The sequence below is a fragment of the Kwoniella europaea genome, chromosome 1, assembly GCF_036810445.1.
Source record: "Kwoniella europaea PYCC6329 chromosome 1, complete sequence".
NCBI classification, from domain to species: domain Eukaryota; kingdom Fungi; phylum Basidiomycota; class Tremellomycetes; order Tremellales; family Cryptococcaceae; genus Kwoniella; species Kwoniella europaea.
The window spans coordinates 11,107,320-11,132,580 of NC_089487.1; the positions used below are offsets into that span (position 1 = coordinate 11,107,320).

The following is a 25,261-nucleotide window of genomic DNA, read 5'->3' on the forward strand; positions in this document are numbered from 1 at the left end:
CGAGTATCTTCATTCACCTATTAACGTGTCTTGTTTGCGGCCCCGCACAGACACTACACTTTCCACTTTGTACCATTATTTGGTAGAAGTTAAATTTCAGAAAAAAGGTCCGAACTCATCTCTCTTCAATAACTATATATTCGATACTTTCGTCTAGTCTCATAAGCTATATCACAAACCCAGATTATCACGCTGGTCTTTTGCGATGCCAGCTGTATCTTCGACCTCTGCATCCGCATCATCAAGTAGGATGTCTTCCCCCGCACCTACTCCTTCGGGGTCCGGTGGATCCGGTCCAATCCAACCTATCGACGCCTATCGACCGATATCTGGACAGGTCAAAGTACGTAAATGTCCCAGACCGTCTGTGACACCCATTGACAGCAGCTTATGATGGTACTTGATTCACTCAGAAACCAATCATACCACTTTTGCCTTCTTCAGCGACTCCAAACTTACCAACATTACTATCCCTAGATCCAATCACTTATTCATCGAGATTATCAGGTAAAACACTCCAAACTTCCGATCCTACCTCTTCTTCATTTACCACTCTACCGAATCTGGGCAGTAGCAGTATATCACCTTTGGTGAGAGGGAAGAAGAGAAATAGGGGATATCCAAGTGAATTGCAGAAAGTCAGAGATGAACAGCAGCGGAAAGAGGATGAACGGAGGGAATTGGGATTAAGTGGGATGAGGAAAGTTAGGAGAAGGTTAGGGGGAGTTATGAACAAGGGGACGAAGATCTCGTAAGTGTGAAGTGTGTTTTATGATAGATTTGACATTTGTCCTTTTGGGCTGCAGATGTATCATGACTGACTTGGTATTGTGTTCATTCAGATACAATTCCCTGATACCTCTCAATCACCTTCATGCGAATTACCTATTCCAACTCTTATCTTTACCTCCCCTTCCATCTCCTTCATCATCGATTACCAACACTACCAACAATGTGACGCCGACAACAAATTCCGAAGCTGTATTATCAAAATTATCCAAAGCTGATTTTACCGGTATGAAAATAACAGTCATATCATCTAAGAACCCATCATTGGTGAATCAAAAAGGTGTAATAATAGAAGAGACATGTTCGACATTTAGGATAGTTACAGAGATAGACAATAAAGTAAAGGTCATACCGAAAAATGGCAGTTTATTTAGAATTTATATACCAGCTTATTCACCCTTACCTGAAATGTCATCCAGCACACAGGATATAGATATAGACATGGGTGATCAACATGGATCTGGATTGGATTTAGAAGATTTTTTGAATCAATGTCCAAGATTACAAATTGATTTGTTAGGATCTAACTTCCTTAATAGATCGGGAGATAGGGCAGGTAAAAAGTTGAAACCCCTTCAAGGCAATGGTGGAGGATCGGGATGGGCTCAGGATTGGATAAAGGAAACGGATTGGGAAAAGACGTTCAGCTTGTTAGAGGATGAACTCGGTGAGACTAACAACAAAAAGGCGACAGCTGCGAAGGGAATGAAGCGTGGTAGTGGTGGAGAAGAAAAGAAGAGGAAGAGGAATAAGAGTAGAAGGAAGGATCCACCGGCTTTTGGGAATCCCGAGTAAAATCGAAATGTTACTCCAACGTTGTATACGATGAGTTCAACGGATGAACAAGTACAACTTATTCTCATGAATCAAACGTACATCACTATTAACTTGGTCATGTTGGTGATCTAATCACTAGACAAGACGAACACTGATGCATTAGCGTAAAGGAGATCAACGCTAATTAATGAAATAGGACTCGATGGATTTGACTGGAAGTAAGAGAACCGAGCGAGATGATCCGTTTGAGACTGATATAAAAGCGAACAGTACTCGTACAGAGCACATCTAAACTAATAACCTGGACCAGCTACCCCAGTCCTCCTATGAATTCTCTTAACGATCTCAGCGTAATTCGCTTCGTTCTCGGGGTTGATAAATCCATGTCTGATTAGGAAATCAATAGTAACGACCGCTGAGGTGGGCTTGAATTCATTCTTTTTCAAGGCGGAGATCACCTCTGGAACAGAAAGGAGCTATAAGGCAAAAAACCAATAGCAAGGTTATTAGTACTTCCGTCAAAATTCTCGAAAAAAATTGTGAGAGGCAAAGGGTTAAGTGTATGGACTTGCCTGGAAGGACTCTACTTCTTCGTCATTGGGTTCAGGCTTGATGTAATCAGCTGAATCTGAAGAAGGAAGCGGGAGGTCGAAGACGTAACTGCACTCATCAAATGATTGAATCAGTATAATGTACTTGGCCATATAGATAGTGGATCGTGTTATACTTACTCAGAGTCTGCAAAATCACAACAGTTGTCAGCCATGAAGCGCGAGCACCCGGATTGAGGGTAATGAATAGTCACGTACCAGGTGCGAGTCCACCACATTTGGTGAGTTGGAATAGAGAGATCATTCCTGCGTGTCTACCGTATCGTACCATATCAAGGAAATTGATTTGTATGCTCGCTAGATCAAAAGATGATAGAGACCTACCTAACATATTTCTTGATCAATTCCTCATCCCATCCGGCTTCTTCCTTACATTCAACAAGGAGAGCTTCGAGGGGTGTGTGGCCAGATGGGATACCACCGGCAACGGTCTAACAGAAATTACTAGTAAAATGAGCAAGTGATTTCTTTTTCGTCTCCGTTGATTGAAATCACTCACACTATCGTATTTCAACGGAGACCTATCGCAATTTATTTTATAAGTTATTAAATCCCTACACGGTCGCAAAATCACTCACTTGATCCTATTAGCACTTCTTCTAGGGATCCAGATTTTCATCTCATCACCTTGACCTTCGTAAGCTATTTCCCGTACAGCACATGACATCAGATTCAGCACGGTATATCTCAAACACAATTTAGGCTACTCACCTGTCATATGGACGCCTAAAGCTGTACATCCCAAGATGGGCGTCGCAGCACGTTCAATCTCAAAAGCGACATTACCAAAAGGTTTCTTAGCTTCTTGTTGAACTTCTTGAGATTGTTGCCACAAGCTCGATTTGTTCGAAGCGTATATAGGGAAAGGTTCGTTCATCCATACTACCAAGTTGATTCCAACAAATCCAAGTTAGCCCTATGAGAACAACATACATTGATCAATCAGTTTGTCTCCACTCACATTTCATAGCTTCTGGGAATTTGTTTGCATCTCTCCATTTCCCCACTACTCTACTCATAACTTCCGTTCGAGCTTTCAAACCTTGTTTGTTCACTTCATCAGAAAAGAAAATAGCAAGAACGATAAGTTTATAATCTTCTTTATGTTTTTTCTTTTCTTCCTTATCTTTACCACCTGATTCAATCACCTGTTCGCCTTCCGGAACACCTTCTTCGTCTTGAGGTTTTCCTTGTTCTTGTTCTTGTTGTTTGGCGAGTCTATTCTTCTTCTTGTCTTTCGATTTTTTAGCCAACTCTTTCTCTTTACCTTCTAATTTCTTCAAGATCGAAAAGAATTGCAGACGCTTCTCACTTTTCAGATCTTTCAACAGATCGCTGGGGACTAAGCCAATGGGCGGGAGACGATTTTGGAAATCTTTGAGAGTGAGATGTAATGGGATTAATCTCTTACCGTTTAAGGGGTGTCTTGTAGGGTAGGGTGTGGTGAAAGAGGGGAAATTATCGGCGGAACGGATGATGTTGAGAAGGGAAGTCTGGGCTCGGGTCTCAGAAGCGGACATCTTGGGTGGTCGGAGAATGATATTTTGAGAATTGGAAAGTTGAGCGATCGATCTTGATAATGGCAATTAGATATTATGCAAAGAGCTTTGTTGATTTTACCGTATATGAGTTCAGCAATGAGGTATAGAAAAGCATCAAGGTTATATATATATGCCTTCATAGGTTATCGGTCATCTACGTCAGTATTTACTTTGACTCAGCATCGAATTGGCAGGAGTAGACATAAAGGATTAGCAGTGAAAGGATTAGACCAGGGGAAAAAGAAGAGGTCTTCTCTGACGTGTGTAGGTAGTTACGCCGATGAACTCTTTTCAACCTCTTTGTTCTTTCCCTGTATATAGGAGGTAAGAGTACAATGCGGCTCAAATATGAGCATCATTTGACAAGGGTATGTCACTGTGCTGCAAATGGTGATAGCGCTTCGAAATGACCTGCATCCAGTGACATACTTGACCAGTTTGCGTCATAGCCACTCAGCCTACAAGTGATATGTTATATGCCACATGTTACAAAGGTTCCATCGATAATTCTTACTTTTCGGCGATTTCGTCCTACACATATGGGATTTACGGCATGACAATACACTTCGGAGGATTTTTATTTTAGATCGGATTGGTAGTCAAGGAACCTACTCTATGATGTAAAATAAACCTCCGTAGTACACAAACAACTCATTTGGTCTAGAACGCTGCTACGTTTTTCGTCATTTGATCGATGGGAGTTAAAGAGGGTCTTGGTCAAAACAAGATGGTGGATGTGGTACTTTTTGTATACGTCAATCATTCTAGATAAACTCTCCATCTCCCACACGATCATCCCGAAACTTACGCATCCGCTCTCCATCGTATTTGGCTTGGTCTGGTGTCCAAGATCCTTGTCCACGTTTCTTCAGGGTGGGTGTGTAATCGCATCTTTCTCTCTACAGTCCCAACGCCACGTAATTGAGTTGGGATGGTACAAAAGTGACTCATCCGATTTCTTCTTTTTCTGTAACTCACTACTGTACGTGTACGTTTTTCTTACCGCATTTGAGCTTAAACCCGCCTGATCAGATTCCAGGGTTTGCTTTTTGGATTTCCTTCCGCTTCATCATCGAAAAAAAAAACAGAAAACTCCGGCCGTACATATATACATTAATGTACGTACGTACCTGAGTTCTTCTCCCCCCACAATTGACTAAAATGCCTGTCTTCTTGCTTTTTACCCTTAAACACCAATCAACGAGCGAAAAAAAGACTAATTGACCCTGAACCTGAACAGCACCTTAAGAACGCTAGTCACAGCCAACGAAGAACCCATACCATTTCTTGGATTTAGCTGAAAGTATGGTGTAACCATAAACCCCCCTTGTCGCCCTCGAGTTTCTCTTCTTTTGGACCTTTCCCTTAAAACCACTCTTCTCATCATCATCATTCCTTCACCTTCCATTAATCATACCAACGAAGATCATCTCTGCATTACCTACCTACGTTCATTAATCCCCCTCAACGTGAATCCATCGATCTCGTCAAGATACCCAAAGAAACCAAACGCGTGGAAGTGGTAGATAATTATCTGGTACTCCTTCAGATCAACATCTAACTTGCATCGATCAACTATCCCCGGATTCGTCAAGATCTGAAGACATCAGGACCCACTTGCTTCTTTCTGATACCTAATCTGCTGTGCATCTACTGGACGATCAACGTTTATTGCGTAGGACACTCCTAGATAAAGAAGCTCGTCAATCAGAACGTCTATACAAGATGTAAGTGGAGGAATATTACTCTGATCGTGATTGATGATGGATCCGAAACGATTAGCATGTATCTTCATCACTGACGTCTGTGTGCTTCTTCATCACCTCATGATCCGCCGACCATCACACATCACACATCGTACAATACGTCCGAATCTATGCCCGAACCGAACTACGCTTTGACATGTCCCATCAAACAATCAAACTCTCAAAAATCCCGATCATCGCGCTGTCTTTGTCATGTCCACAACAATGCATTGACCCTCCTTGTTGTCCTCATCTCATGTGCTAATCCACAGCCTAGATCAAATCCAACCAACACCATCAAAGTGACGTGCGTACCCGATTGCGCCCATCACAAACACAACTTTAGGGGGTTTAGTAGAGACCACAAGCATACCAGTGAGGAAATAGACTTTTGATAATTAGCCTGATTCGGTACCTTCCTTTGGACAAGAGGAGAAGAAGAAAAGAAAAACAACGATCATAGCGTTCCCCATCAAACCCATCAACGATCAAATCAAGGGAAAGGAATCATCCACCGTTCATCATCACACAACCTTTTTAGATCACCATCAACCGTACCATCTAATTGAGATCGAGATTGAAATTGAAATTGATCAAAGCGACTACAACGCATTGACAGGATAGACAGAACCAAAGGACTCACTCGGCATTTCCCATTTCCCATTTCCCATTTCCCACTTCCCACTTCCCCCACCCAAGTTACCTCAACGTCTAACACGCTCAGACATCGTCTTCTTTCTCATTGCTCATCTTCATCCTCTCTTCCTTCCTTCAACTCTTCAGCACAGCATCAATCATCTCTTCAAGAATAACAAAGTAGAGTAATAGCTCATAGAGGTCAAAGAGATACAAGGCTGTAAATCATAAAAGCTTCTCTGGTCAAGGAGTTATAGATTCGTATATCGACACGTGAGTTGATCTCTTCCTTTGCCATCATGATCTTTCTTCTTTTCTTCTTCCTTTTCAGATGATAGGTCTGTCTTCCAAACATCTTTTCATCGTTCCGTCATCCCATGTCTTCTTCAAACGCCCATTCCACTCTGTACACACGCATCGTATCGGAGATCTCGTCGTCATACAATCTTCGTGAAGCATCCGGAACAAAAGATGTAATCGTTCAAGAAGATGGAAGACACTCTTCTGGTCCGACCAGACTTTGACTCGGGATCACGACATGTCGTTGCCCATGACTATGTCATGCGTTCTCAGCAACACCCATATGGTCCTTGTTCCTTCCCCTTATTTGTCACCGTCTTACTTCTCGACCGCATTGTTATGCTTTTGTATGTGAATTTATCATCTTACTGATATTACCTCATTTGCAATGCGACCACTCGTGAATCGACCAATAGTCAGACCCGTTATGCCAGACGCCAGGATGTCACACTCATCCCACCACCACCATCATTCCCACTCTTCCCATGCCTACCCTTCCCATGGTCCTCCATCGGGCTATCCACCTTCTTCCTCACATTCACCATACCCGCAATCTGCACATCATCACCACCATTCCTCAAGACACGTATCGAACGGCCCTCCACCTACTGCTCCGGGAATGATCGGTGGACCTCACCCGCCACCTATGACAATGGCTGGACCTCCCCCAGAAGCCATCGGTCCACCATCGATAGTAGCCATGGGAAATGGACATGGCCACCCGGCAGGAATGGGTGGACCAATCAGCCCTGCTGCTAGGGCAGCAAAGGAAAAGATGGATAATCTCCTAGCTCAGTTGGCTAATGCTAATGAAAACACTTGGATGTTGATTGGTATGTCATCAGGTCTGTATTGAAGTTGTTTCAGATGCTGATGTTATATATGTGACATAGGTGCCGTCGCTGAAGGAATGAATAACCCTGATCGAGCACTAACAGCGTTCGAAAATGCTCTGCGACATAACCCTTCGTCCGTGCTTGGATTGAATGCTGTCGCCTCCATAGCGAGGAGCAGAGATAATTTCGATAAAGCCATAGAGTATTTCCAAAGGATTCTGAATATAAACCAAGAGAATGGAGAAGTATGGGGATCGATGGGTAAGTCGTCACGTACCCATGATTTAGGATTAGCTTAACTTACATGCGAATGTATCATAGGTCACTGCTTATTGATGAAAGACGATTTACCGAAAGCTTATACCGCCTATCAACAAGCCTTATACCATCTACCTAATCCCAAAGTGAGCTATTGTTATTTATCCTCCGTAACATCATGACTGATGATTTCGATAGGAACCTAAATTATGGTACGGTATCGGTATCCTATATGACCGATACGGTTCTTTCGAACATGCTGAAGAAGCCTTCTCGAGTGTGCTGAAGATGGATCCTAGTGAGTTTATCGCATATAGCGGCAGAGTCTGAAGAGTGGAAGCTGATGGAAATATGTAGATTTCGAGAAAGCAAACGAAATTTACTTCCGATTGGGTATCATATACAAGCATCAACGCAAATTCGGAGCCTCGTTGGAGGTGAGCTACTTGCAAAGTGGGTTTTACATCGAGGCTGACAATGCAAAACTTCAATGTAGTGTTTCCGATACATCCTCAACAATCCACCTCGTCCACTCACCTCATGGGATATCTGGTTCCAGCTCGGTCACGTATATGAGCAAGATCGAGATTACGAAAATGCCCGCGAAGCGTATTTGCGAGTGTTGAGTCATCAACCCGACCATGCTAAAGTACTTCAACAGCTTGGTTGGCTTCACCACCAACCTGGCGCTCCATTCGCCGATCAGGATAAGGCTGTCCAGTACCTCACCAAGAGTCTCGAGACTGGTAAGTGAGCAACTATAGAACGATGTACATAAGCTGATTTCACATTTAGACGGGACCGATGCTCAAAGTTGGTACCTCTTGGGTCGAGCTTTCATGGCCGGTCAAAGATACAACAAAGCGTACGAAGCTTATCAGCAAGCTGTTTATCGGGATGGTCGAAACCCTACTTTCTGGTGTTCCATCGGTGTCCTCTACTATCAAATCAATCAATATAGAGATGCGCTTGATGCTTACTCTCGAGCTATCCGACTCAATCCTTACATCAGTGAAGTATGGTACAACTTAGGAAGTCTTTACGAATCTTGCAACAACCAAATCACCGACGCAATCGACGCTTATTCCAGGGCAGGCGAGCTAGATCCATCGAATACGACGATCAAGCAACGACTCAGCATTCTCCAAACTCATGGCAATGCACCCCTCCCTCCCGCCCCTGGTCCAGTCGACGTTCATCCATCTCAATACAGCGCTACACCTACGGGCCAACATCCACCCGGTCAATCACCCGGTCAATCACCCCACGGTCATCCCGGACAACTTCCACCAGGTGAAGGACCTGCTGCTGGAAGAGACTTACCTCCACCACCTCCTGGTAGCGAATTTGGTCGACCTCAATCTCCTGGACCATTCCGTGGTGGACCTGTACCTCCTCCTCTTGCTCATGTCGACGAAAGCCGAGGAGCGATGTCAAGACATGCTCCTCTGGCACCTATGGAGACAGAAAGACCAGATGGACCTAGAGAAAGAGGCGAACCTCCTCGCGGTGGACCTCAGTATAATGGCGGTGGAAGGTTCGATCTTGCTGGGAGACATATCGAGACTCCCCCTTCTCCAGGTCGACGAGATCCTTTTGGTAATGGTCCACCTAATCATGGAGGATATCCTCCTTCGTACCCTAGAGATAGAGAGCGTGAGGAGTGGGAAAGAAGCAGAGAAAGATCAAGGATACCTCCAGGTGGTCCAGTCGACGTCCGAGGACCTTCACCCAGAATGCAAGATCGAGTACCTCATTCTAATGTCGATCCTCGTCGACAACCTTCTCCTAGGCTTCCACCTGATTACAGGAGTCAAGAGTACCCTCGAGCTGGCGAATCACCTTACCCACCTGGATATCCTTATGAGCACCGAGGATCTTACCCCTCGGGACCTGATCCGCGATATGACCCTAAGCGAGAAGCGGAGGAAGCCAGGCGTCGTGATGAAGGACGGAGATTCGACGAGAGAGAACTCAACGGGTCTATCCGACGTGGATCGGTTACTAGGGATCTACGAGCCGATGATATTAGAGTACCTAGTCCTGCTCCTTCAACAGGTAGTAAAGCTGGATCTAAAAGAAGGAACGAGAATGAGAAATCTGGAAATGCCAAGAGAGCGAAAGATGATAAACCACCTAGCAAGAGGGGAAGTGGAGATAGCGCCAAGAAGGATAAATCAAAAGGAGGTCTCAAAGCTAATGTGGATGATGAACCTAGAGGTCTTTCGCCTAGACCTACAAATGCTAGTAGTCCCTCTGCATCCGTTAGAAGTACACCTCAGCAGACACCTCAAAAGCCCGTTCCCACTAGGACAGTGGATGAAGGTGAGCTACAGACTACGAACGACTCCTGTGAGGTCATAGCTGACAAACCATATGTAGATTACGATGAAGGTGCTGCCGATGCTTTGATGACATTACATGGAGATCGACCACCGACAAGTAAAGATAGTACAACTCGAAATGGATCACCGTCTTCTCGAAGTCCAGCTGCCCCGTCCGTAGTAGGATCAAAGAGATTAGATCCACCTTCACCTTCATCTTCTCCAGCTACCATCTCCAAAAAGCCCAAAGGCGATAAATCAATTTCACCTCCTGCTCCTACTGCCGCATCAAGTAGACGAACGATCATTGAAGTTCTGAATACACCTTCCATCGGATCGCCTCTACCTCGATCTACACCTGCTGAAGAAAAGGAGAAGATTGATTGGGACGCAAAAAAGGTGGAAGAACCTAGGGTCGAAGCTGAACCAGAAAAAGAGAAAGAGAAGGAGAAGGAAACATCAACCACTGTTGCTGGATCTGACGAAGTGGAGAAACAGAATGGAGAGGAAGAAGGAGAGGTGAAGGAAAACTCAAGACCACCTACACCACCTTTGCCTCCCTCGTCACCTAAGGCTTCCGGAGTGGCTGAGAAAGATAAGAAGAGCGAGGAGGTTAACGGTGATGTAGATGCGGATGTGGAGATGGGAGAACCTGAGGAAACTGGAACTGAAGTTGAGACAAAGACTGATCCTGCTTCTGCGGTTGTTGACGAAGGTGAAAAGAAGTATGGGGAAGTATCGATAGATCAAGGTAAAAAGACGGGTATGGAAATAGATCACAAGGAAGGTGAAAAAGAGGAAGAAGGTGAACTGAAGGAATCTGGAGTAGAAGTAGAAGAAATTGAAGAAAACGAAAATGCAGAAGAGAAAGCTAAAGAAGTGGAAGTGTGATAACTAAGTTCTGCAAGCTCAATTTTACATATATATACATATATACAATTATATCTAGTAGTAAGATCAAAAGAGAGATACAGTACAGGATGATTTTTACAGAATCAAATAGAATTTTCGGGGTTAGTGATATATTTAAAACGTACTCTTCATCTGTTTGTGTATGAATATGGTATGGATAGACGATGCACGATGGATATCATTATCATCTGATTATCTATAGATCTAGGTATGGGATTCGGGTTGTAGCAATCCATCGATGGTATTGCAACTTCTCATCGAAATCGAATCTTGTAAGCTCACAGGTAGGTCAAGAGATAAACCCGGGACTTGTACCAATGACACGAGCACCATTCGCAATACAATATACATATAACATGAGATTAGCCATGGGGGTTAGGAAGAGCTACATATACCTACTCCTTGCTATACCACCAATTGACCTAAATACAAAATCGAAAAATCCAGCTGTATCACCCAAATTCTCTTCAGTCCTCTCCAAACTGGATAGGGTAGATTGATATCTCTTTAAATTGGTCTCGAGGGAGTTGAGAGCGTTGGACAAGTGGGGGTTGGATGACGATGATAATGCGGAATAAGGTTGGAGAAGATGAGACTCTGTGTTCATGTTGATTTAGTCTATCAAACACAATAGGCTGGATGTAGATGAAGCGAGGTGACTTACCTGATGATAAGTAGACTAAGGAAAGTCCTATTCTTTTAGTATACCATTCGGGCTATCAACGAGATACATATTCAGTATGGTAAATCTTCCCACACAGTGAACAATGTTGGTAAAAACAGATACAGATCAAGATCAGGTATGAAGAATCAGAATCTGGATTGTTGATAGCTTGACAGAAGAGTACAGTGAAGTAAGGTATGAGGAGATATCACTCACTCCCGGACCAGTAGGTTCATTCCAATAACCTCTCCTCACCACCCCCTTTTGCTTACGCTTCTGTTCAGTTAAAAACAACGCCTCGTCTGCTATCCGCCATGCGTATCCCAAGGGACCTAGAGGGTTGATCGATAGTAATGGAAGTCTGTTTCCTGTCATTGAACTTATTTGGTCTAATACTGAGCTGGCATTGCCATTCGGATTCGGATTTGTAGTCGACCTCGACAGTGAGGACGAAGAGGAAGGTGGTGAATACGATGGTGGTAGTTTTATAGAAGATAACAATGTCTTGAGGATTGGCAAGGAAGGGAGCGGTATTGAAGGTGTGGATGACGGTGTAGAGAGATTGGCATATGCCTATGAACAGTATTAGCAATTCAACTCTGATCGTTAGGTGAGATAGAGCAAGATCGTTCCAAATCTCACACTGGTTTGGAAGATGAGACGAATGAGACACTCACCTCTACGAGATGTTCACCAACTTTCGAACTATACTCTATCCTCCTTCTGAGCACCTCCCCCAGATCCTCTTTACCTTCTATGGGGCCATTCAACACTTTCAATCCCTCTTCTTCCCAGCTCTCTACTAAAGCCTTCGACGCCCCCACTGATCCTGGACCGAACAACGTATCTATCACTGCATCGGGATTAGTGATGTCCGGTTTAATAGAGCGGAGAGATTGAAGGAGGGCAGGTCGGGTGAACGAGAGGGTCGATAGGAATGGGAGAGATGACGTGAGGATTTGAGAGCGGAGGGCCATATTTGATATGATCTGCTAGGCCTTTGAATGGGAAGAGATGTATGCTGCTATCGGTGGTGGATCTATCCGGACTAATTGGGATGACTCCGAGTGCAACTGTAGCACGCTGATGTATGATTAGATGTGAAAGATGTCGACGTGAGGAAGAGATCTGAATGATCTTTGGAGAGATTTGAACTCGTTCGCACAAAGCCAACTTAACCGAGAAAAAGTTGAACGTCAACTTCTGCATTTTGGATGTTTTCGTATATGTTGTCTTGTTCGTGAATCTACATATACATCAATCAGTACGACCTCAACACAAGGTCACTGCCTGACTAATTAGAAGATGTCGATTATCAGCTCCAGAGCTCTGCGGAGTCTGAGAGCATGTCCAAAATGCTCGGTCATCAGCAACTCTCGTATCCTTTCAGCAGTAGGACCAAGGATGATCAGTCGAGCGAATTCAACGATATCACCGAGATCCATCAAGCCTTATGTACCCAAGAGTGGGCGAAAGGCTCATCATGGTGAGTCGACAGCTTCCAAAACATCACAATGAAGATTCTCTTGAACCGAAAATGACAAAGAAAGGGGCGAACTACCAGAGCTGACTAGCATTCCGCTTCATAGGCCCACGAGCAAAGATCACACATGATATACAGGATCTATCACCCGCCCTGGAGAATCAGAAAGTCGTCGTTGCTGGATGGCTATTCTCACAGAGGTGAGCTATGCTCTCCTCCACCCTAACCATATTTCAATGTATCACTATTAAAAATGTCACGAATCATTCGCTGGGCGACTGTTGTCATGTAAACTAACGTATGTCATGCTCGTAGACGAGCTTCCGAAAACCTTCATTTCTTCACCATCCGATCGTCCACCTCCTCAGTCCAACTTGTCTCTCGTCTGAAAGATGCTTCTCAGGAATTGATGGAATGGCCACTGGAGAGTGTCGTATTGGTGGAAGGTACGGTGCAAGGGAGAAAGCAGAAAGCTAAAGGTGCAAGTGCGGTAAGTCTACTTCCGTTGACTCCAGACTCGAATCGAAATGGGATGTGATAGCTCGTCGTCTTCCTAGATGTCTAAATATCTTGGGTCTCTTTGTACTAATTTCAAATCTCACCATCATCAGCCAGTCGACGAGGTGGAGATAGATCTATCTAAGATAACCCTCCTGAACCCCGCCGATGCTCAACTACCCTTCTATCCCAACAGACCTGAAATTGTAAGTGAACAATTAAGTTGACAGCAACGCAAGATCATCGAGACTCATGAGGCTGGGCTGATCAACTCAAATTGATGGTAGGCTAACGAAGATCTACGCAATCATCATCGTTATTTGGATTTACGACGTGCCGAGTTAGCTGAAAATCTCAAGACGAGGAGTAAAGTCGCTCATATAGTTCGAAACTACCTGCATGATAACGGTATGTCATGCATATCCCATACCATACTACACTTCGTGTTTCAGTCTAGACTTCGAGATATACTGATATAATTTGTTTCTCAGGTTTCACCGAGGTAGAAACACCCATCCTGCTCAACTCCTCTCCTGAAGGCGCCCGAGAATTCTTAGTACCTACTCGAACACCCTCTTCAGACGGTTCACCAAGATTTTACGCCCTCCCGCAATCTCCCCAGCAACCCAAACAACTCTTGATTGCGTCGGGGGCTATACCGAGGTATTATCAAATTGCCAAATGTTTCAGGGATGAAGATGGACGAAAAGATAGACAACCTGAGTTCACACAGATAGATCTCGAGATGGCTTTCGTAGATGGTTCAGCACCGAATGCAGCGATCGCGAAAGATGGTAGTGCGGGGATGAGATCGACTTGGGCGATTGGAGGATCACAAGTAAGGGAGATCATTGAAGGTTTAGTAAAGAAGATCTGGAAAGATATCAAAGGTGTTGATTTGGAGGGGTGGTTCAGAGTTATGCCTTATGACGTTGCTATGGATGTTGTGAGTGGCTGTGAACTCACATGAAATCTCTCTGCATTATCCAGCGATATGAGACTGAAGCTAATGCCGAGATTTTGCGATCAGTACGGATCGGACAAACCTGACACTAGGTTTGAGATGTATGTGAGTGAGATTTGCTAGGATTGGGGTACATTTCATTCTAGCTGATAATACGTCATTCAGACCTTGCCTATAGGATACTATCCTACATTATCTGACGCCTCACTCGATAAGATCTTACTTGATCAATCACCATCAACAGTAGAATTCATGATTGTCCCTTCTCATCAAGCGGAAGGTTTAGACATTCCATCTTTAGCGAAGAGCAGTCAATTCGTAAGTCCCAGTCAAAACCAATTGCGAATCGAGATGAATTCCTGCTGATGAATAAACTTGATAGATCGATTATATCAAGATCACCGATAAGAACATCTACACTTGGCAGAATGAATCGGTCTTGACTGCTCCTATAGGGCTGGAACAGGATAAAACCTTACCAGCAGGTGTCAGACCCGGTGATGTCGTTTGGGTATCTAGGCGAAAGAAGATTGCCGAGGTGCGTAAATGTCGAAGCTGGACTGATTCGGATCGATAGTATTTATGCTTGGTGCTGACTCATGGCTGCAGGGCGGATGGACACATCTTGGTAGATTGAGAGTCCAGATATCTGAGATACTATCTTCCAAGGGTATGTCCACTAATTGGGATTACACCTTCCGTAAAAACATGGGATAGCTAACATGTCAGATTGATTGACCGATACAGGACTATTGCAACTCCCTACTCAACCTCATTTCCTATGGATAACGCAATTCCCTCTATTCACCCTAGCAGACGAAGATAAAGCGCAATTATCAAAAGGTCGATATGCCTCGACCCATCATCCGTTCACTTCCCCGATGTGGGAAGACCTGGAAGATCTCAAGAAAGGTAAAGTTGATGGTGTCAGGGGTCAACATTACGATTTGGTATTGAATGGACAGGAGATAGGGGGAGGAAGCGTCAGAATACATGATGCTGAATTACAGGAGTGGGTGATGAAAGAGGTTTTACAGGTATGTGGAAAGCATCTCCAATGTAACCTCAGGATAAGGAGCTGAGTTGATCTCGATTGGCATTTAGCTCGATGATGAAGAGATTGGCCGATTCGATCATCTTCTGAAGGCATTACGATGTGGTGCACCACCTCATGGAGGTATAGCTCTGGGTGAGTATCAACCTGAACTTGTCAGAAAAGATTGGACCCGAAGCTGATTTATCATTATGTTACACAGGTTTCGATCGATTAGTATCAATCTTGTGCGAGACGAAATCAATCAGAGAGGTAATCGCATTCCCTAAATCAGGTACATCAGGTATCGATCCTGTTTTCAGATCACCTTCGATATCTTCAGATGAAGTTTTGAAGGAATATGGTTTGACAAGTTTGAAAGGTCTGCAAAAGCAGGAAGTGAAAGAGGAGGAAGTGGAGGAGATTGAGGAGAAAGAGAAAGACAAAGCAGTGGTTAAAGAGAAGATCGTTGAGGAAGATGGGAAAATAAAGAAAAGTGAGAAGGTATTAAGGGAGGAACAGGAAAAAGAAGTGGAAGTGAATGAGAAGGAAAGGATTGTAGTGGAGGAGAAATAGGTCAATGTGCTAAGATTGGCAATATACATAGATAGGATCATGGTCGACCTGGAACCTACTAGAGTATTGGTTTTCAGTATATGTGCATAGAAAATAGATTAATACGTAGATATCAGGCAATACGAATTGATATCATCGTTCGACCATATTCGTTCGATCATATTAGGGAATCCCTTATGATACTTCTCCTTTCCATTATTCTCATCGCCTTATTCATATCCTATGAGCACGCACCGAGTTCCCGTCGTCAATGTGCGAATTCATCAAAAATCAAACCCAGCTTGTCTGAATATATTCAAATCTGCTCCCGGTTCAGCGTTACCTGCCAGTTGGTTCATGTTCTATACGATTGGCCAAAGAAATATTCAGGCATCAGCTATTGAAGCATATCGCGATCAGAATGGAACTTTGCACTTACCAAAGCTACCAAAGCTCTTCTAAGAGTTGACCAAATACTCCACGAATCAGAAGATAAAATGTCACTATCCCTATCTGGATCTGATTGAGATTGGTTGGAATGGAGTGATAAGGCTGCTAAGACTGTACGAAATATCATTTCAGCATATAGTATCCATGATTAATGAAGAGATGGCTCACGATGTTCCGCTGATTCTTTATATACACCAATGTTGAGACCTGCACGCACATGAATCAGTCATTCTGTATTCGACTTCGCAAGGGGTAAACAGGTCATATTCGCTACACTCACAAGCCACACCTAGGTTGAATATCGCTCTTGTGAAAGTAGGTTTCAGTTCCAATGCTCTTCTATACGCATCAACAGCTTCTTCGGAGTTCCCTCCATTCGCTAGAGTCGCGCCTAGCCTGTTCCACAAGAGATAATCCTGCGTCACGTGAACGACCCAAGAGTAAGTTGTATGTCCGTAGAGTGCAACTCATACAGAATGTAAGAGAAGAGAACTCACATCAGGTTTTTCACCTAGAGCGTTAGTCCAACATCCTCTAGCTTCTTCATAATTGTCCATCATGTAATACAGAGTTCCTAGACCGACTTGGACATTCGGATCAACCGATTGAGTATTTTGCCATTGCTCTCTTGCCAGGTTCAAGAACCGCTCAGCCATCGATTCGTGCAATGCCCATGGCGAGTTGTTATCCCCCAATGATGATCTGGAAGGCGCTTGACCTGCATGTGTTGGGTGTACGAGAGACAAGTACTGGTGAAGTACGGTAAGTGCAGCTAAATCGAGGGATTCGTTGACATATGAAATTGCGAGATTCTACAATCGCAGGAATTATCAGTATTGCGAATCTGCTATAACGATAGTATAAATCTGTAAATTAGATTAGTAACATGAACTTACAGTCAGCATCTCCCCCGCTACACTTTCTTTCCCTCTCACCCCTTCTTCTCCCAAAGTTTTCCTTCCCTCCTCGAAAGCTCTCATTGCTGGTTCCTCCTTCTCGTCCATCGCATGTACTCTCCCAAGCAATGACCAAGCTTCCGTAGCTGAGACGTTGAGTTGTTGCCTATCCTGAGCAGTCGATCTGCGTACAAACGACTCCAGCATCAATCCAGCTTGTGTAAGTGATCCTCCGTCGGTGACTATTCGATTGGCTTCTGCCCATAGTACGGCGAGTTCAGAAGAATCGTGAATGTTGTTTGATGCTAATTGGGAGGGTCAGCTACAACTTGCAAGGGTCGATGAAATCGTTACCATTGATTGATACACCGAGAATTTGATGGGATGGACGTAAAATGAACAGGTGGAGTTCGACTAGACTAACCATAATCATATCCCCTACTTTGTGGAATCCCATCATCCCTTTGAACACCATTATACTGATCAAGTCCATCCGGCACAGCCAATCCACCAACATCCCTATCGATGTGCAATTGCTGTTCCAAAGGTCTTTGACCTACATCCGATCTATTGAGACTTGCGTTCAGAGTATCAAACAGGTCATCGTCATCATTTGTAAACTATATATGTATCATGGGATACCATCAGCTCTAACCTTGAAATACCATTTTGCAAAATATACCCAAAGCTCACCTGAGAGAAATCCTTCTCCCACTCTGCTAATTGATTTAACCTCTCAGCTTCGGGTTTCAAACTCTCCCATACCTTTTCTAGATCACCCTTCGGATCAGAGGTCATCTCTTCCACACCATCTTGATCTTGTTCTTGTACTTTGTTAACTTGAGCTTCTGATGAGGAAGCCCTATAGTCTTCTTCGGCTCTTGCAAATAAGTCATCCATCTCTTTCTGATCCACAACTCTGTGCGCCTGGCCCTGAGCTTGAGGTTGAAGTTGTTGGTGGGGGACCATACCTTGATACATCGGTTGGAAAGACGGTTGGAATCCACCTCCATAATGAGGTGTGAAGCTCGAATAACCATTTTGGTAAGGGGAGGATACCTGAGGTGACGAAGGTTGCTCTACAGCCCTTCCTTTACCTTTACCGTGGAAGAATTGGAAATCGCCCGACCAGGCTGATTGTTGCGGGGGCCTAACCTGAATAATATTTTGAGGAACAGGCGAATGACCATTCGATCTAGCTTGTTCCCACTGGGCGTTGAATTGAGGTGAAGCAATTGGAGCAGGCTGATGAAGCTGTAATGGTCTAGTTTGTGGACCAGGCTGCGATAGTGCAGCTGATAGATGAGATAAGTTGAACGGATGTGGAGTAGAATGAAGGGCTGCTGAAGATGCTGAAGGGGGTTGATGATGGGTTATCTGTGGAGGTGGTCGAAAGGCCGATGAAGATGATTGAGAGGAACTTGGTCCAGCGGGAGAATATCGATCCTATATCACATGATTGTCAGTAAATCTCTTCTCGATATCGACTTCACTCATTGGAATGGAGAATAGAACGGAAGCCAACTAGACAGACGAAGAGTCCATCTATTGTAGTGGTTTGATGGCAGAAAACCTACCTTGAAAAGACTGTTATCCGCACCCTCTCTCTGACTTATCTGTTTAAGAGGGTTGGAAGAACCACCTTTATCACCACCCAGAAACGACTGCATATCCTCTCAGTGATGATGGTGATTGATGTCTACAGAGTAAGGTGTATCTACCAAGTGTAACGAAAGGCAAGAGGGAGAAGGAAAGTGAGAGTGGATCTTTCAACGCTGTTCAGTCTTTGCGAGTTCAAGTTACCGGTTATCTAATGGGTTCATATCCGATTACACCATTTCGTAATGGTCGACTCTCGCTCCAAGTCCAGTTGCTAATGCGAATTACAAATGCTAATCATAAATGCTAATCGTACTTGTGCAGAGCAAGCAACCAGACAGACAACCTAAGTAAGATCAAAGGCGACAGAGCAAATAGCAATACATGGAATAGTTAGCTACAGAAGGTATGAACATATATTTCGTGAATGAGCAGATGAGTTCGACGTGTATGGGTGTTTGTGAGTTGTGAGGGTTTAGCAGCATGGGATGGGGATGATACAAATATCGCATCTATAACACCAATGGTCAGGGACATGTATATCGGAGGATCACATTTCATTTGACTTACCGACAAGGGAGGATAGCTATTCGATACGAAAAGCCAAAATGAGAAGAACATCAGTATTCCTTTCAACCCAGGATGATATTCGATTATACTCACGTAGACCACAGAAATGACCTGTTAGAATACAGTTAATCCATCAGCTCACGTTGATCTAAGAAGGTCTAATGGTGAAGGGGGTGACATACCTGGACATCCACCTCTCAATCGCATCGCCTCTTCCTTTTGACCACTTTCCTCTGAGCTTGGTGACTTGGCATCTAAAGACAGAATCCAAAGGTCAGTAAATCTCGGGCGAAGATCCTTGCTTTTGCGATGGCAGTCTCAGTGACTCACTCATCATGGTCTTAGCTGACGGTTGTTTAGCGACATAAGGCTGCTCGATGGAGGGTTGAGCTTGTACAGTTGGCGCGGTATTGAGCTGGTACGACATGATTTTCGAATGTGAATGTTCAGAGATCTGTTAAGAAGAGACTTTGTGAGAGTGGTTCTTGTACTATTTGAGTGCTGTATCTGTATCCCAAAATAAACATTTGTTTGACCTGGAGCAGTAAAGATACAACGACACCGCAAAATTCATTCGCACTGCGACCAATCCAAATGACGTCAGACCACAAAACAACTCAACACCACACCATACATGCATCCATTTCAGTCAATCTATCAAGTTAATCACGCATATCCCATCCCTTCGAGTACACAACACCTCGTCAGCAAACACGACCAGTGTGTAATGGACTTGTGATCTGACATGCACACTCACCCCCCAATAGCCTCCTACTCCAGTCTTACCAGGTAATCTCCCATGAAGTGGATAACCCGTTAACATCCCTCCAACACCGTAATACCTCCTCCAAGACGCAGCGGTATTATCGATGCCAGTTCCTACTCCCCAAGCGAGGGGTGATCCCAGAGGATGTGGTATTCTCATAAGCTGTCAAAGTGGAAGTGAATCATCAGCGGTTGTACTGTATCTCAACAGAGAACCTATAGAAGAAAGTAGGCAGTACGCCGTAGGCCGTGAGATGTGGGATGTGAGACGTATGACGGGACGTACACCCGCTCCGAATCCTACGTTGGGTCCAGCGAATCTAGTTTTCACAGCTGGGAAGAAACCTAGTCTGCCTCCTCCTGGGAGAGTCATTGTAGGGAAGGGGATCCTGCGAGTAACCGAGCATTGAATATATACGAAAGGTTAGGAGCAAGGGTGATAAACGTACTCTTGTGGGTTCACATACGGATGATGGATCTGATGAGGAGCAATATTCATCGGCACTAATCGGAAACGAAGAAGCAATCATCAGCAATGCCTATATGATGACCACTCAAAATGCTCGGTACATACTCTTGACGATTCTTTCAGCAGAGTCAACTAAGCAGGTTGATTGATTCTTAGGTGTCAACAGCTCAGAGTAACACGATAATCGTATTGGAAAGAAAAAGAAACGAATTCATAACCATATTGGACTTAACCTCTATGAAGCGACGAAACATACCAAATGGTTGACCTTCGTCCTCCTTTGTTCTCTTACTCCTCTTATGCTCCTGACGCCAACTTCGAAATGTGCCAAAGGTGAACAAAGGAATAAGACCTTTGTGCTATGTCGCTATGTCCTGCCAATGATCGAAAGGTATCTGGGTGGGTATGCGACAAATGCTATTGATATATCAGATGGAGCTTCGTCAAATCATATTTGCTGACCATATATTTAGGAGGCATATCATGATATAATAGCATAGATGCTCAAGCTCCTGGCTTCTCAACATGTATTTTAGTCCTAATTCTGCTGATGCTAAATACAATCTCTATCAACACAGATAAAAATCCAATTTGAGTATATATACAACATCCATCGCCTTTCCCGGTCCAGTCTAATCCCATCATCGTATGGCAATATCACCAACCAAAAGTCTCGTTATGAACCTTGATTGACATTGTCATCAGCAAATATACTCGAGCTTAATTGTGAGCACCCAGCTTACCGTAATCCCTCCGATATCCTTCTTCTCTTTCCACGAAACACTCCTTACAGCAAGATTAGCCCCATCAATAAGCCGTCTAGGCTATCGTATCATCAACAAATGCAACTTGTCAGCTGTCTATAAGTCTTATACTGTATTAAACCCCAAATGGGTAAGTCATCGTTGTACTTACCCCACAAACTCCCACTATTAATCCACAATTACTCGCCCCAGGGGAGTTGGCATAACTCAAACTATCCATCCTAGTCTTACTGACCCCTTCTCTGACTATGGTCGGTAAGTCCGGTCGTTCAGTGACGAACCGTATACTTCCTTGGAGGAACGTTTCTCTACGATACGATCGCGAGATGTATATGGTGATAAGAGGTTTGAACGTCGTATCTCCTGATCGGGAATTTAGATCTTCCAAATGACTTAAAAGTGGAAGTGCGTCCTCTACCAGACAAAAACAGTGATAAACCCACCATATCAGCCTACCACACTCTCGACACCGTCAGGGGTTAATGACCCGAAGAAGTTGACTACACTTACCATAAGTCTTCACTACCCATACGAAATGGACAGTACTCGCTCTCAGATGTCCTTCTTCAGCTTTCCTAATAACATCTTCGAACATCCCTAGTGAATAGGTTATACCACTCCCTCCAGCAATTAACATGATCCCTGAATAACTCGCAAAGACAGTTGAACATGGTCCTCCCTGCCCAATCATCCCACATCAGCTGATTTCAGACTTGTCATTGAAATTCCGTTCACTTACATAAGGACCCTCAACCAAGACTTTACAACCTCTTCCCAAAACTTGTTCAACCCTTTCGACCATACCCATATCTAAGGCCAAATCTCTTTTATCCTCTTGTGAGAAATCAATCTCGTTCATTCCATCTTGATCTTTCTCCTTCTGTTCTTGCTTTCGCTGGTAAGCGGGTTGAGCAATCCCACCTCTTAGAGCAAAATCATATAAACTTCTCGTCCAATCACCCGCCTTCTTCACAATCAAAACTAGCTCTCCACCTTCACCCGAACCAATCGTAAAAGGATGATTCTCAAGCCATGCCATACCGCCGACTTCCCTCAGAGCGGGTATTCGGATGAAAACATGTTGACCTGCTCTCCAACCTGATCGAAGAGGTAGGACGATCTGTGTGGATCCAGAGGATACGTCGCTTGATGGTGCGGGTAGAGCAATGATTCGGGCTGGGACAATGCGAGTTTTCAAGATTAATCGAAGGATTAGATCTTTGGTATAAAGTAATAAACAGATTGTGCTGTGCACCCGGATCAAAAACAATTAGTACATATTCCACCACTTCACATGACACATGACTCACGCGAATAAACCTGTATAAGGTTTATGGAAACTTAAAGCTATTACAGCAGTGACGAAACCTATCCAATGAGAAATCCAAAACAGGGCGTACATCCTCCTTCGGATGATTGGAATGGAAGTTACACCGATAAAGGCGAATGCTGCCCAGGCGACTATACCGGCCATTATGAATGGTTTTTGAGAAGCTTCGGATACATACGCGATGCCACCTTTCTTCATCCATTTGACCACTGAGAAATAAAATGATCGCATGGGTAGTAAGTATACTTGTCAATGTTGCTCATGAAGAGGACAAGAAACTTACGGTATCCACCAGCATGGAAAGTGGCAGCGATGCTACATCATATGCCAGAAGATGAATCAACTTGTATACTCAATCGATAAATGGAGAGGATATTGTATGGAGGAGAAAGTCTTGCACGATTTCGGGTTTTGCCACTGTAGCCGCCCATTTTGATAAGTTCAGTTTAACTAACTTTTGATATGAAAGTCTGCACAAAGTCTCACTTGTCTTGCAGATAGAGGTGAGAAATATCGACATTCAAGCCTCTGCTTGCTTCATGGCCCATTGTGCTGAGCCTGGAGGGTGCACACTAGAAGCCAGATTGTCAATAACCCTTAAAAGCGAGATTTACCGCATCAAAGTGACTGTGGCAGCCGTTCAGATCGAGCTTCCGTTGACATTTTGGCGTTTCTCTCCCAACACAGCTGCATGTGAGCTCAGAGGACTTGTACCCGCCCCATTCAGATGTACTGACGCAGTCTTAGCTGAAAAGTACATCTTCTTTGATATGTAGGATTGCTTGTATTACTGGTACCAAAAGCGACCTCTATGGTGGCAAAACCGTCAATCGTGCAAGACTTTCTCCGCCATACAATATTGGGGAACTTCCAGAGATCGACTTACAAAATACATTTTCCGACAAACCTGGAGAACGAGAATGGTCAGCCAATTTAACTCACACACACGATAAACACTTTAAGACTCACCGATGCAGGAAATTCAACTTTTCATATCCTTTTCCAACCAAATACCCAATCCAGTTCACCTTACCAGCAAGGAGAAAGACGATAGGGAGCTGGCGCCATATTAACATAGATCAGCATACGGTAAGCTTCGACAGACTGCAGACTAATAATGTTATACTATCGTACTCACTTGGTTTGTAGCTACGAAACCTGATCTGACGGTCTCAATAACGACACTACAATTGATCAATTGAAAAACCTCACGTCAGCGCAGAGTCTTCATTCTTACTGCAATCACCGTATCACTCACTCGCAATTGTAGAATAATCCCAAAGCAGTCAGGCCAGCCCAAAGTAGACAAACAAACGTCTGTCCTAGTGTATACCCAATCAACGGTATATAGGCATCCAAGTAGTGTCCAAGCGGGATAAAGCTACTCAAGGGCGGAAAGCTTTTAGGTGGGTTGGTTCGTCTGATGAGTTTCTCACTTGATGGTGAAGGATAGCTACCATTATTGAAACTTCGAAGGGGAGTGGCAGTATCTGGAGTTTGATAAGTTGGTGAAGGGTATGTAGGTGAACCGGCACCTACTACACCTCCTTCACCTCCCTGAGGTAAAGAAGGAAGTGGGGGAGGTAAAGAGGTAGAGACGAAGGTCGAAGCTCTTGATCGAGCAGTAATCGGAGTTTGAGCCAAAGCAATTCCTCCTCCCAACACGTTGGGTGAAGGTGGAGGTGGTTTACGAGATAATTTAATTCCATTAAATAATTCACCACCCCTCGAATTGGATGAAAGTCGATAAATCACCTTGGGCAAGTTGGATAGTAGGAAAAACCCAAATAAGATTAGAGTCAATATGGCTATGAATAATGGTGGGACTTGATCGGGATTCGAGAGGATCTCGAATGGGTGATCGGCATCGACGCCTCCCCAGGCTGTTCTTTTCAAGAGGGTGAGGTCGAACTTTGAGTAGGACATCTTGGAGAGATGAAGTGGCGGAGTTACAGTGATTTTGTAGACAGTAGTAGTTGATGAGATTGAGGAGTATATCCGACCTGCGGGTATATATTAAGATGGCTGGGGTACTGGAAGGTGGGTAAGTAGATAGTCAAGTCAAAGCCCTATGAAGGTCGGGCAGGTGAATATCAGTCAATGGATGATTTATATGTTGTATGTTATATGTCTGCGAGCGAGTGGAAGTGGAGTTAGGACTGAAAAGTGAAAGGGGAAGGAAGGGATAAGAAAGATGATTCTATCCTGTCGATCATAGTACTGTCTCTTCATATATACGTTATCCCCATGATTAAGAGGGGAGGAAGAAAGGGTGCTTTCAAGTTGATTTTGGACAGATTGGAGCTGATCGATAATTGATCATTTTGATCTAGATCGTAGACAAAGCTTAAAGATAACATCTCGGTGTGTGAGGCGTCGTATGAAACCGAGGTCATTGCGTTATCCATCTTCCTTTTTTACGATGATGTTGTCAGTATCTATCATGATTGGTATCTCCCCCTTGGCTTAGTCGCAGTCAATTCACATTCCGA

General features: G+C 44.0%; 9 protein-coding genes across 9 annotated transcripts; 3 read left to right on the top strand and 6 right to left on the bottom strand.

Moving 5' to 3' along the window:
• Positions 1-205: 205 nt before the first annotated feature.
• Positions 206-1,584, top strand: V865_004219 (uncharacterized protein; the record flags this gene model as incomplete). Its single annotated transcript, XM_066228004.1, has 3 exons — positions 206-343; positions 414-751; positions 843-1,584. 3 exons carry the CDS (start codon positions 206-208, stop codon positions 1,582-1,584), a joined length of 1,218 nt encoding a protein of 405 aa, XP_066084101.1.
• A 275-nt stretch (positions 1,585-1,859) lies between these two features.
• On the bottom strand, positions 1,860-3,697 carry V865_004220 (uncharacterized protein; the record flags this gene model as incomplete). Its single annotated transcript, XM_066228005.1, has 8 exons — positions 1,860-2,042; positions 2,139-2,226; positions 2,372-2,431; positions 2,502-2,608; positions 2,677-2,698; positions 2,756-2,819; positions 2,889-3,059; positions 3,139-3,697. 8 exons carry the CDS (start codon positions 3,695-3,697, stop codon positions 1,860-1,862), a joined length of 1,254 nt encoding a protein of 417 aa, XP_066084102.1.
• Positions 3,698-6,826: 3,129 nt separating this feature from the next.
• Positions 6,827-10,708, top strand: V865_004221 (uncharacterized protein; the record flags this gene model as incomplete). Its single annotated transcript, XM_066228006.1, has 8 exons — positions 6,827-7,232; positions 7,293-7,496; positions 7,557-7,639; positions 7,692-7,791; positions 7,851-7,930; positions 7,990-8,239; positions 8,289-9,818; positions 9,876-10,708. 8 exons carry the CDS (start codon positions 6,827-6,829, stop codon positions 10,706-10,708), a joined length of 3,486 nt encoding a protein of 1,161 aa, XP_066084103.1.
• A 406-nt stretch (positions 10,709-11,114) lies between these two features.
• Positions 11,115-12,370, bottom strand: V865_004222 (uncharacterized protein; the record flags this gene model as incomplete). Its single annotated transcript, XM_066228007.1, has 4 exons — positions 11,115-11,326; positions 11,394-11,445; positions 11,610-11,966; positions 12,071-12,370. 4 exons carry the CDS (start codon positions 12,368-12,370, stop codon positions 11,115-11,117), a joined length of 921 nt encoding a protein of 306 aa, XP_066084104.1.
• Positions 12,371-12,698: 328 nt separating this feature from the next.
• Positions 12,699-15,947, top strand: V865_004223 (uncharacterized protein; the record flags this gene model as incomplete). The annotated part of the gene is made up of 13 exons (XM_066228008.1): positions 12,699-12,879; positions 12,983-13,076; positions 13,192-13,366; positions 13,488-13,580; positions 13,662-13,782; positions 13,866-14,320; positions 14,405-14,443; positions 14,504-14,656; positions 14,721-14,876; positions 14,948-15,008; positions 15,086-15,375; positions 15,443-15,527; positions 15,595-15,947. 13 exons carry the CDS (start codon positions 12,699-12,701, stop codon positions 15,945-15,947), a joined length of 2,256 nt encoding a protein of 751 aa, XP_066084105.1.
• A 263-nt stretch (positions 15,948-16,210) lies between these two features.
• Positions 16,211-18,942, bottom strand: V865_004224 (uncharacterized protein; the record flags this gene model as incomplete). The annotated part of the gene is made up of 9 exons (XM_066228009.1): positions 16,211-16,288; positions 16,366-16,487; positions 16,545-16,583; positions 16,657-16,792; positions 16,874-17,188; positions 17,273-17,577; positions 17,697-17,892; positions 17,966-18,718; positions 18,850-18,942. 9 exons carry the CDS (start codon positions 18,940-18,942, stop codon positions 16,211-16,213), a joined length of 2,037 nt encoding a protein of 678 aa, XP_066084106.1.
• A 404-nt stretch (positions 18,943-19,346) lies between these two features.
• V865_004225 (uncharacterized protein) lies at positions 19,347-19,868 on the bottom strand (the record flags this gene model as incomplete). The annotated part of the gene is made up of 5 exons (XM_066228010.1): positions 19,347-19,383; positions 19,442-19,457; positions 19,535-19,552; positions 19,624-19,695; positions 19,772-19,868. The coding sequence occupies 5 exons, from the start codon at positions 19,866-19,868 to the stop codon at positions 19,347-19,349; spliced, it is 240 nt and encodes a 79-aa protein (XP_066084107.1).
• A 235-nt stretch (positions 19,869-20,103) lies between these two features.
• On the bottom strand, positions 20,104-20,705 carry V865_004226 (uncharacterized protein; the record flags this gene model as incomplete). The annotated part of the gene is made up of 4 exons (XM_066228011.1): positions 20,104-20,124; positions 20,199-20,369; positions 20,493-20,595; positions 20,656-20,705. 4 exons carry the CDS (start codon positions 20,703-20,705, stop codon positions 20,104-20,106), a joined length of 345 nt encoding a protein of 114 aa, XP_066084108.1.
• Positions 20,706-21,332: 627 nt separating this feature from the next.
• V865_004227 (uncharacterized protein) lies at positions 21,333-24,695 on the bottom strand (the record flags this gene model as incomplete). Its single annotated transcript, XM_066228012.1, has 11 exons — positions 21,333-21,359; positions 21,419-21,499; positions 21,591-21,853; positions 21,950-22,118; positions 22,179-22,686; positions 22,750-22,978; positions 23,053-23,084; positions 23,656-23,676; positions 23,739-23,827; positions 23,908-23,953; positions 24,028-24,695. The coding sequence occupies 11 exons, from the start codon at positions 24,693-24,695 to the stop codon at positions 21,333-21,335; spliced, it is 2,133 nt and encodes a 710-aa protein (XP_066084109.1).
• Between the last annotated feature and the right edge of the window lie 566 nt (positions 24,696-25,261).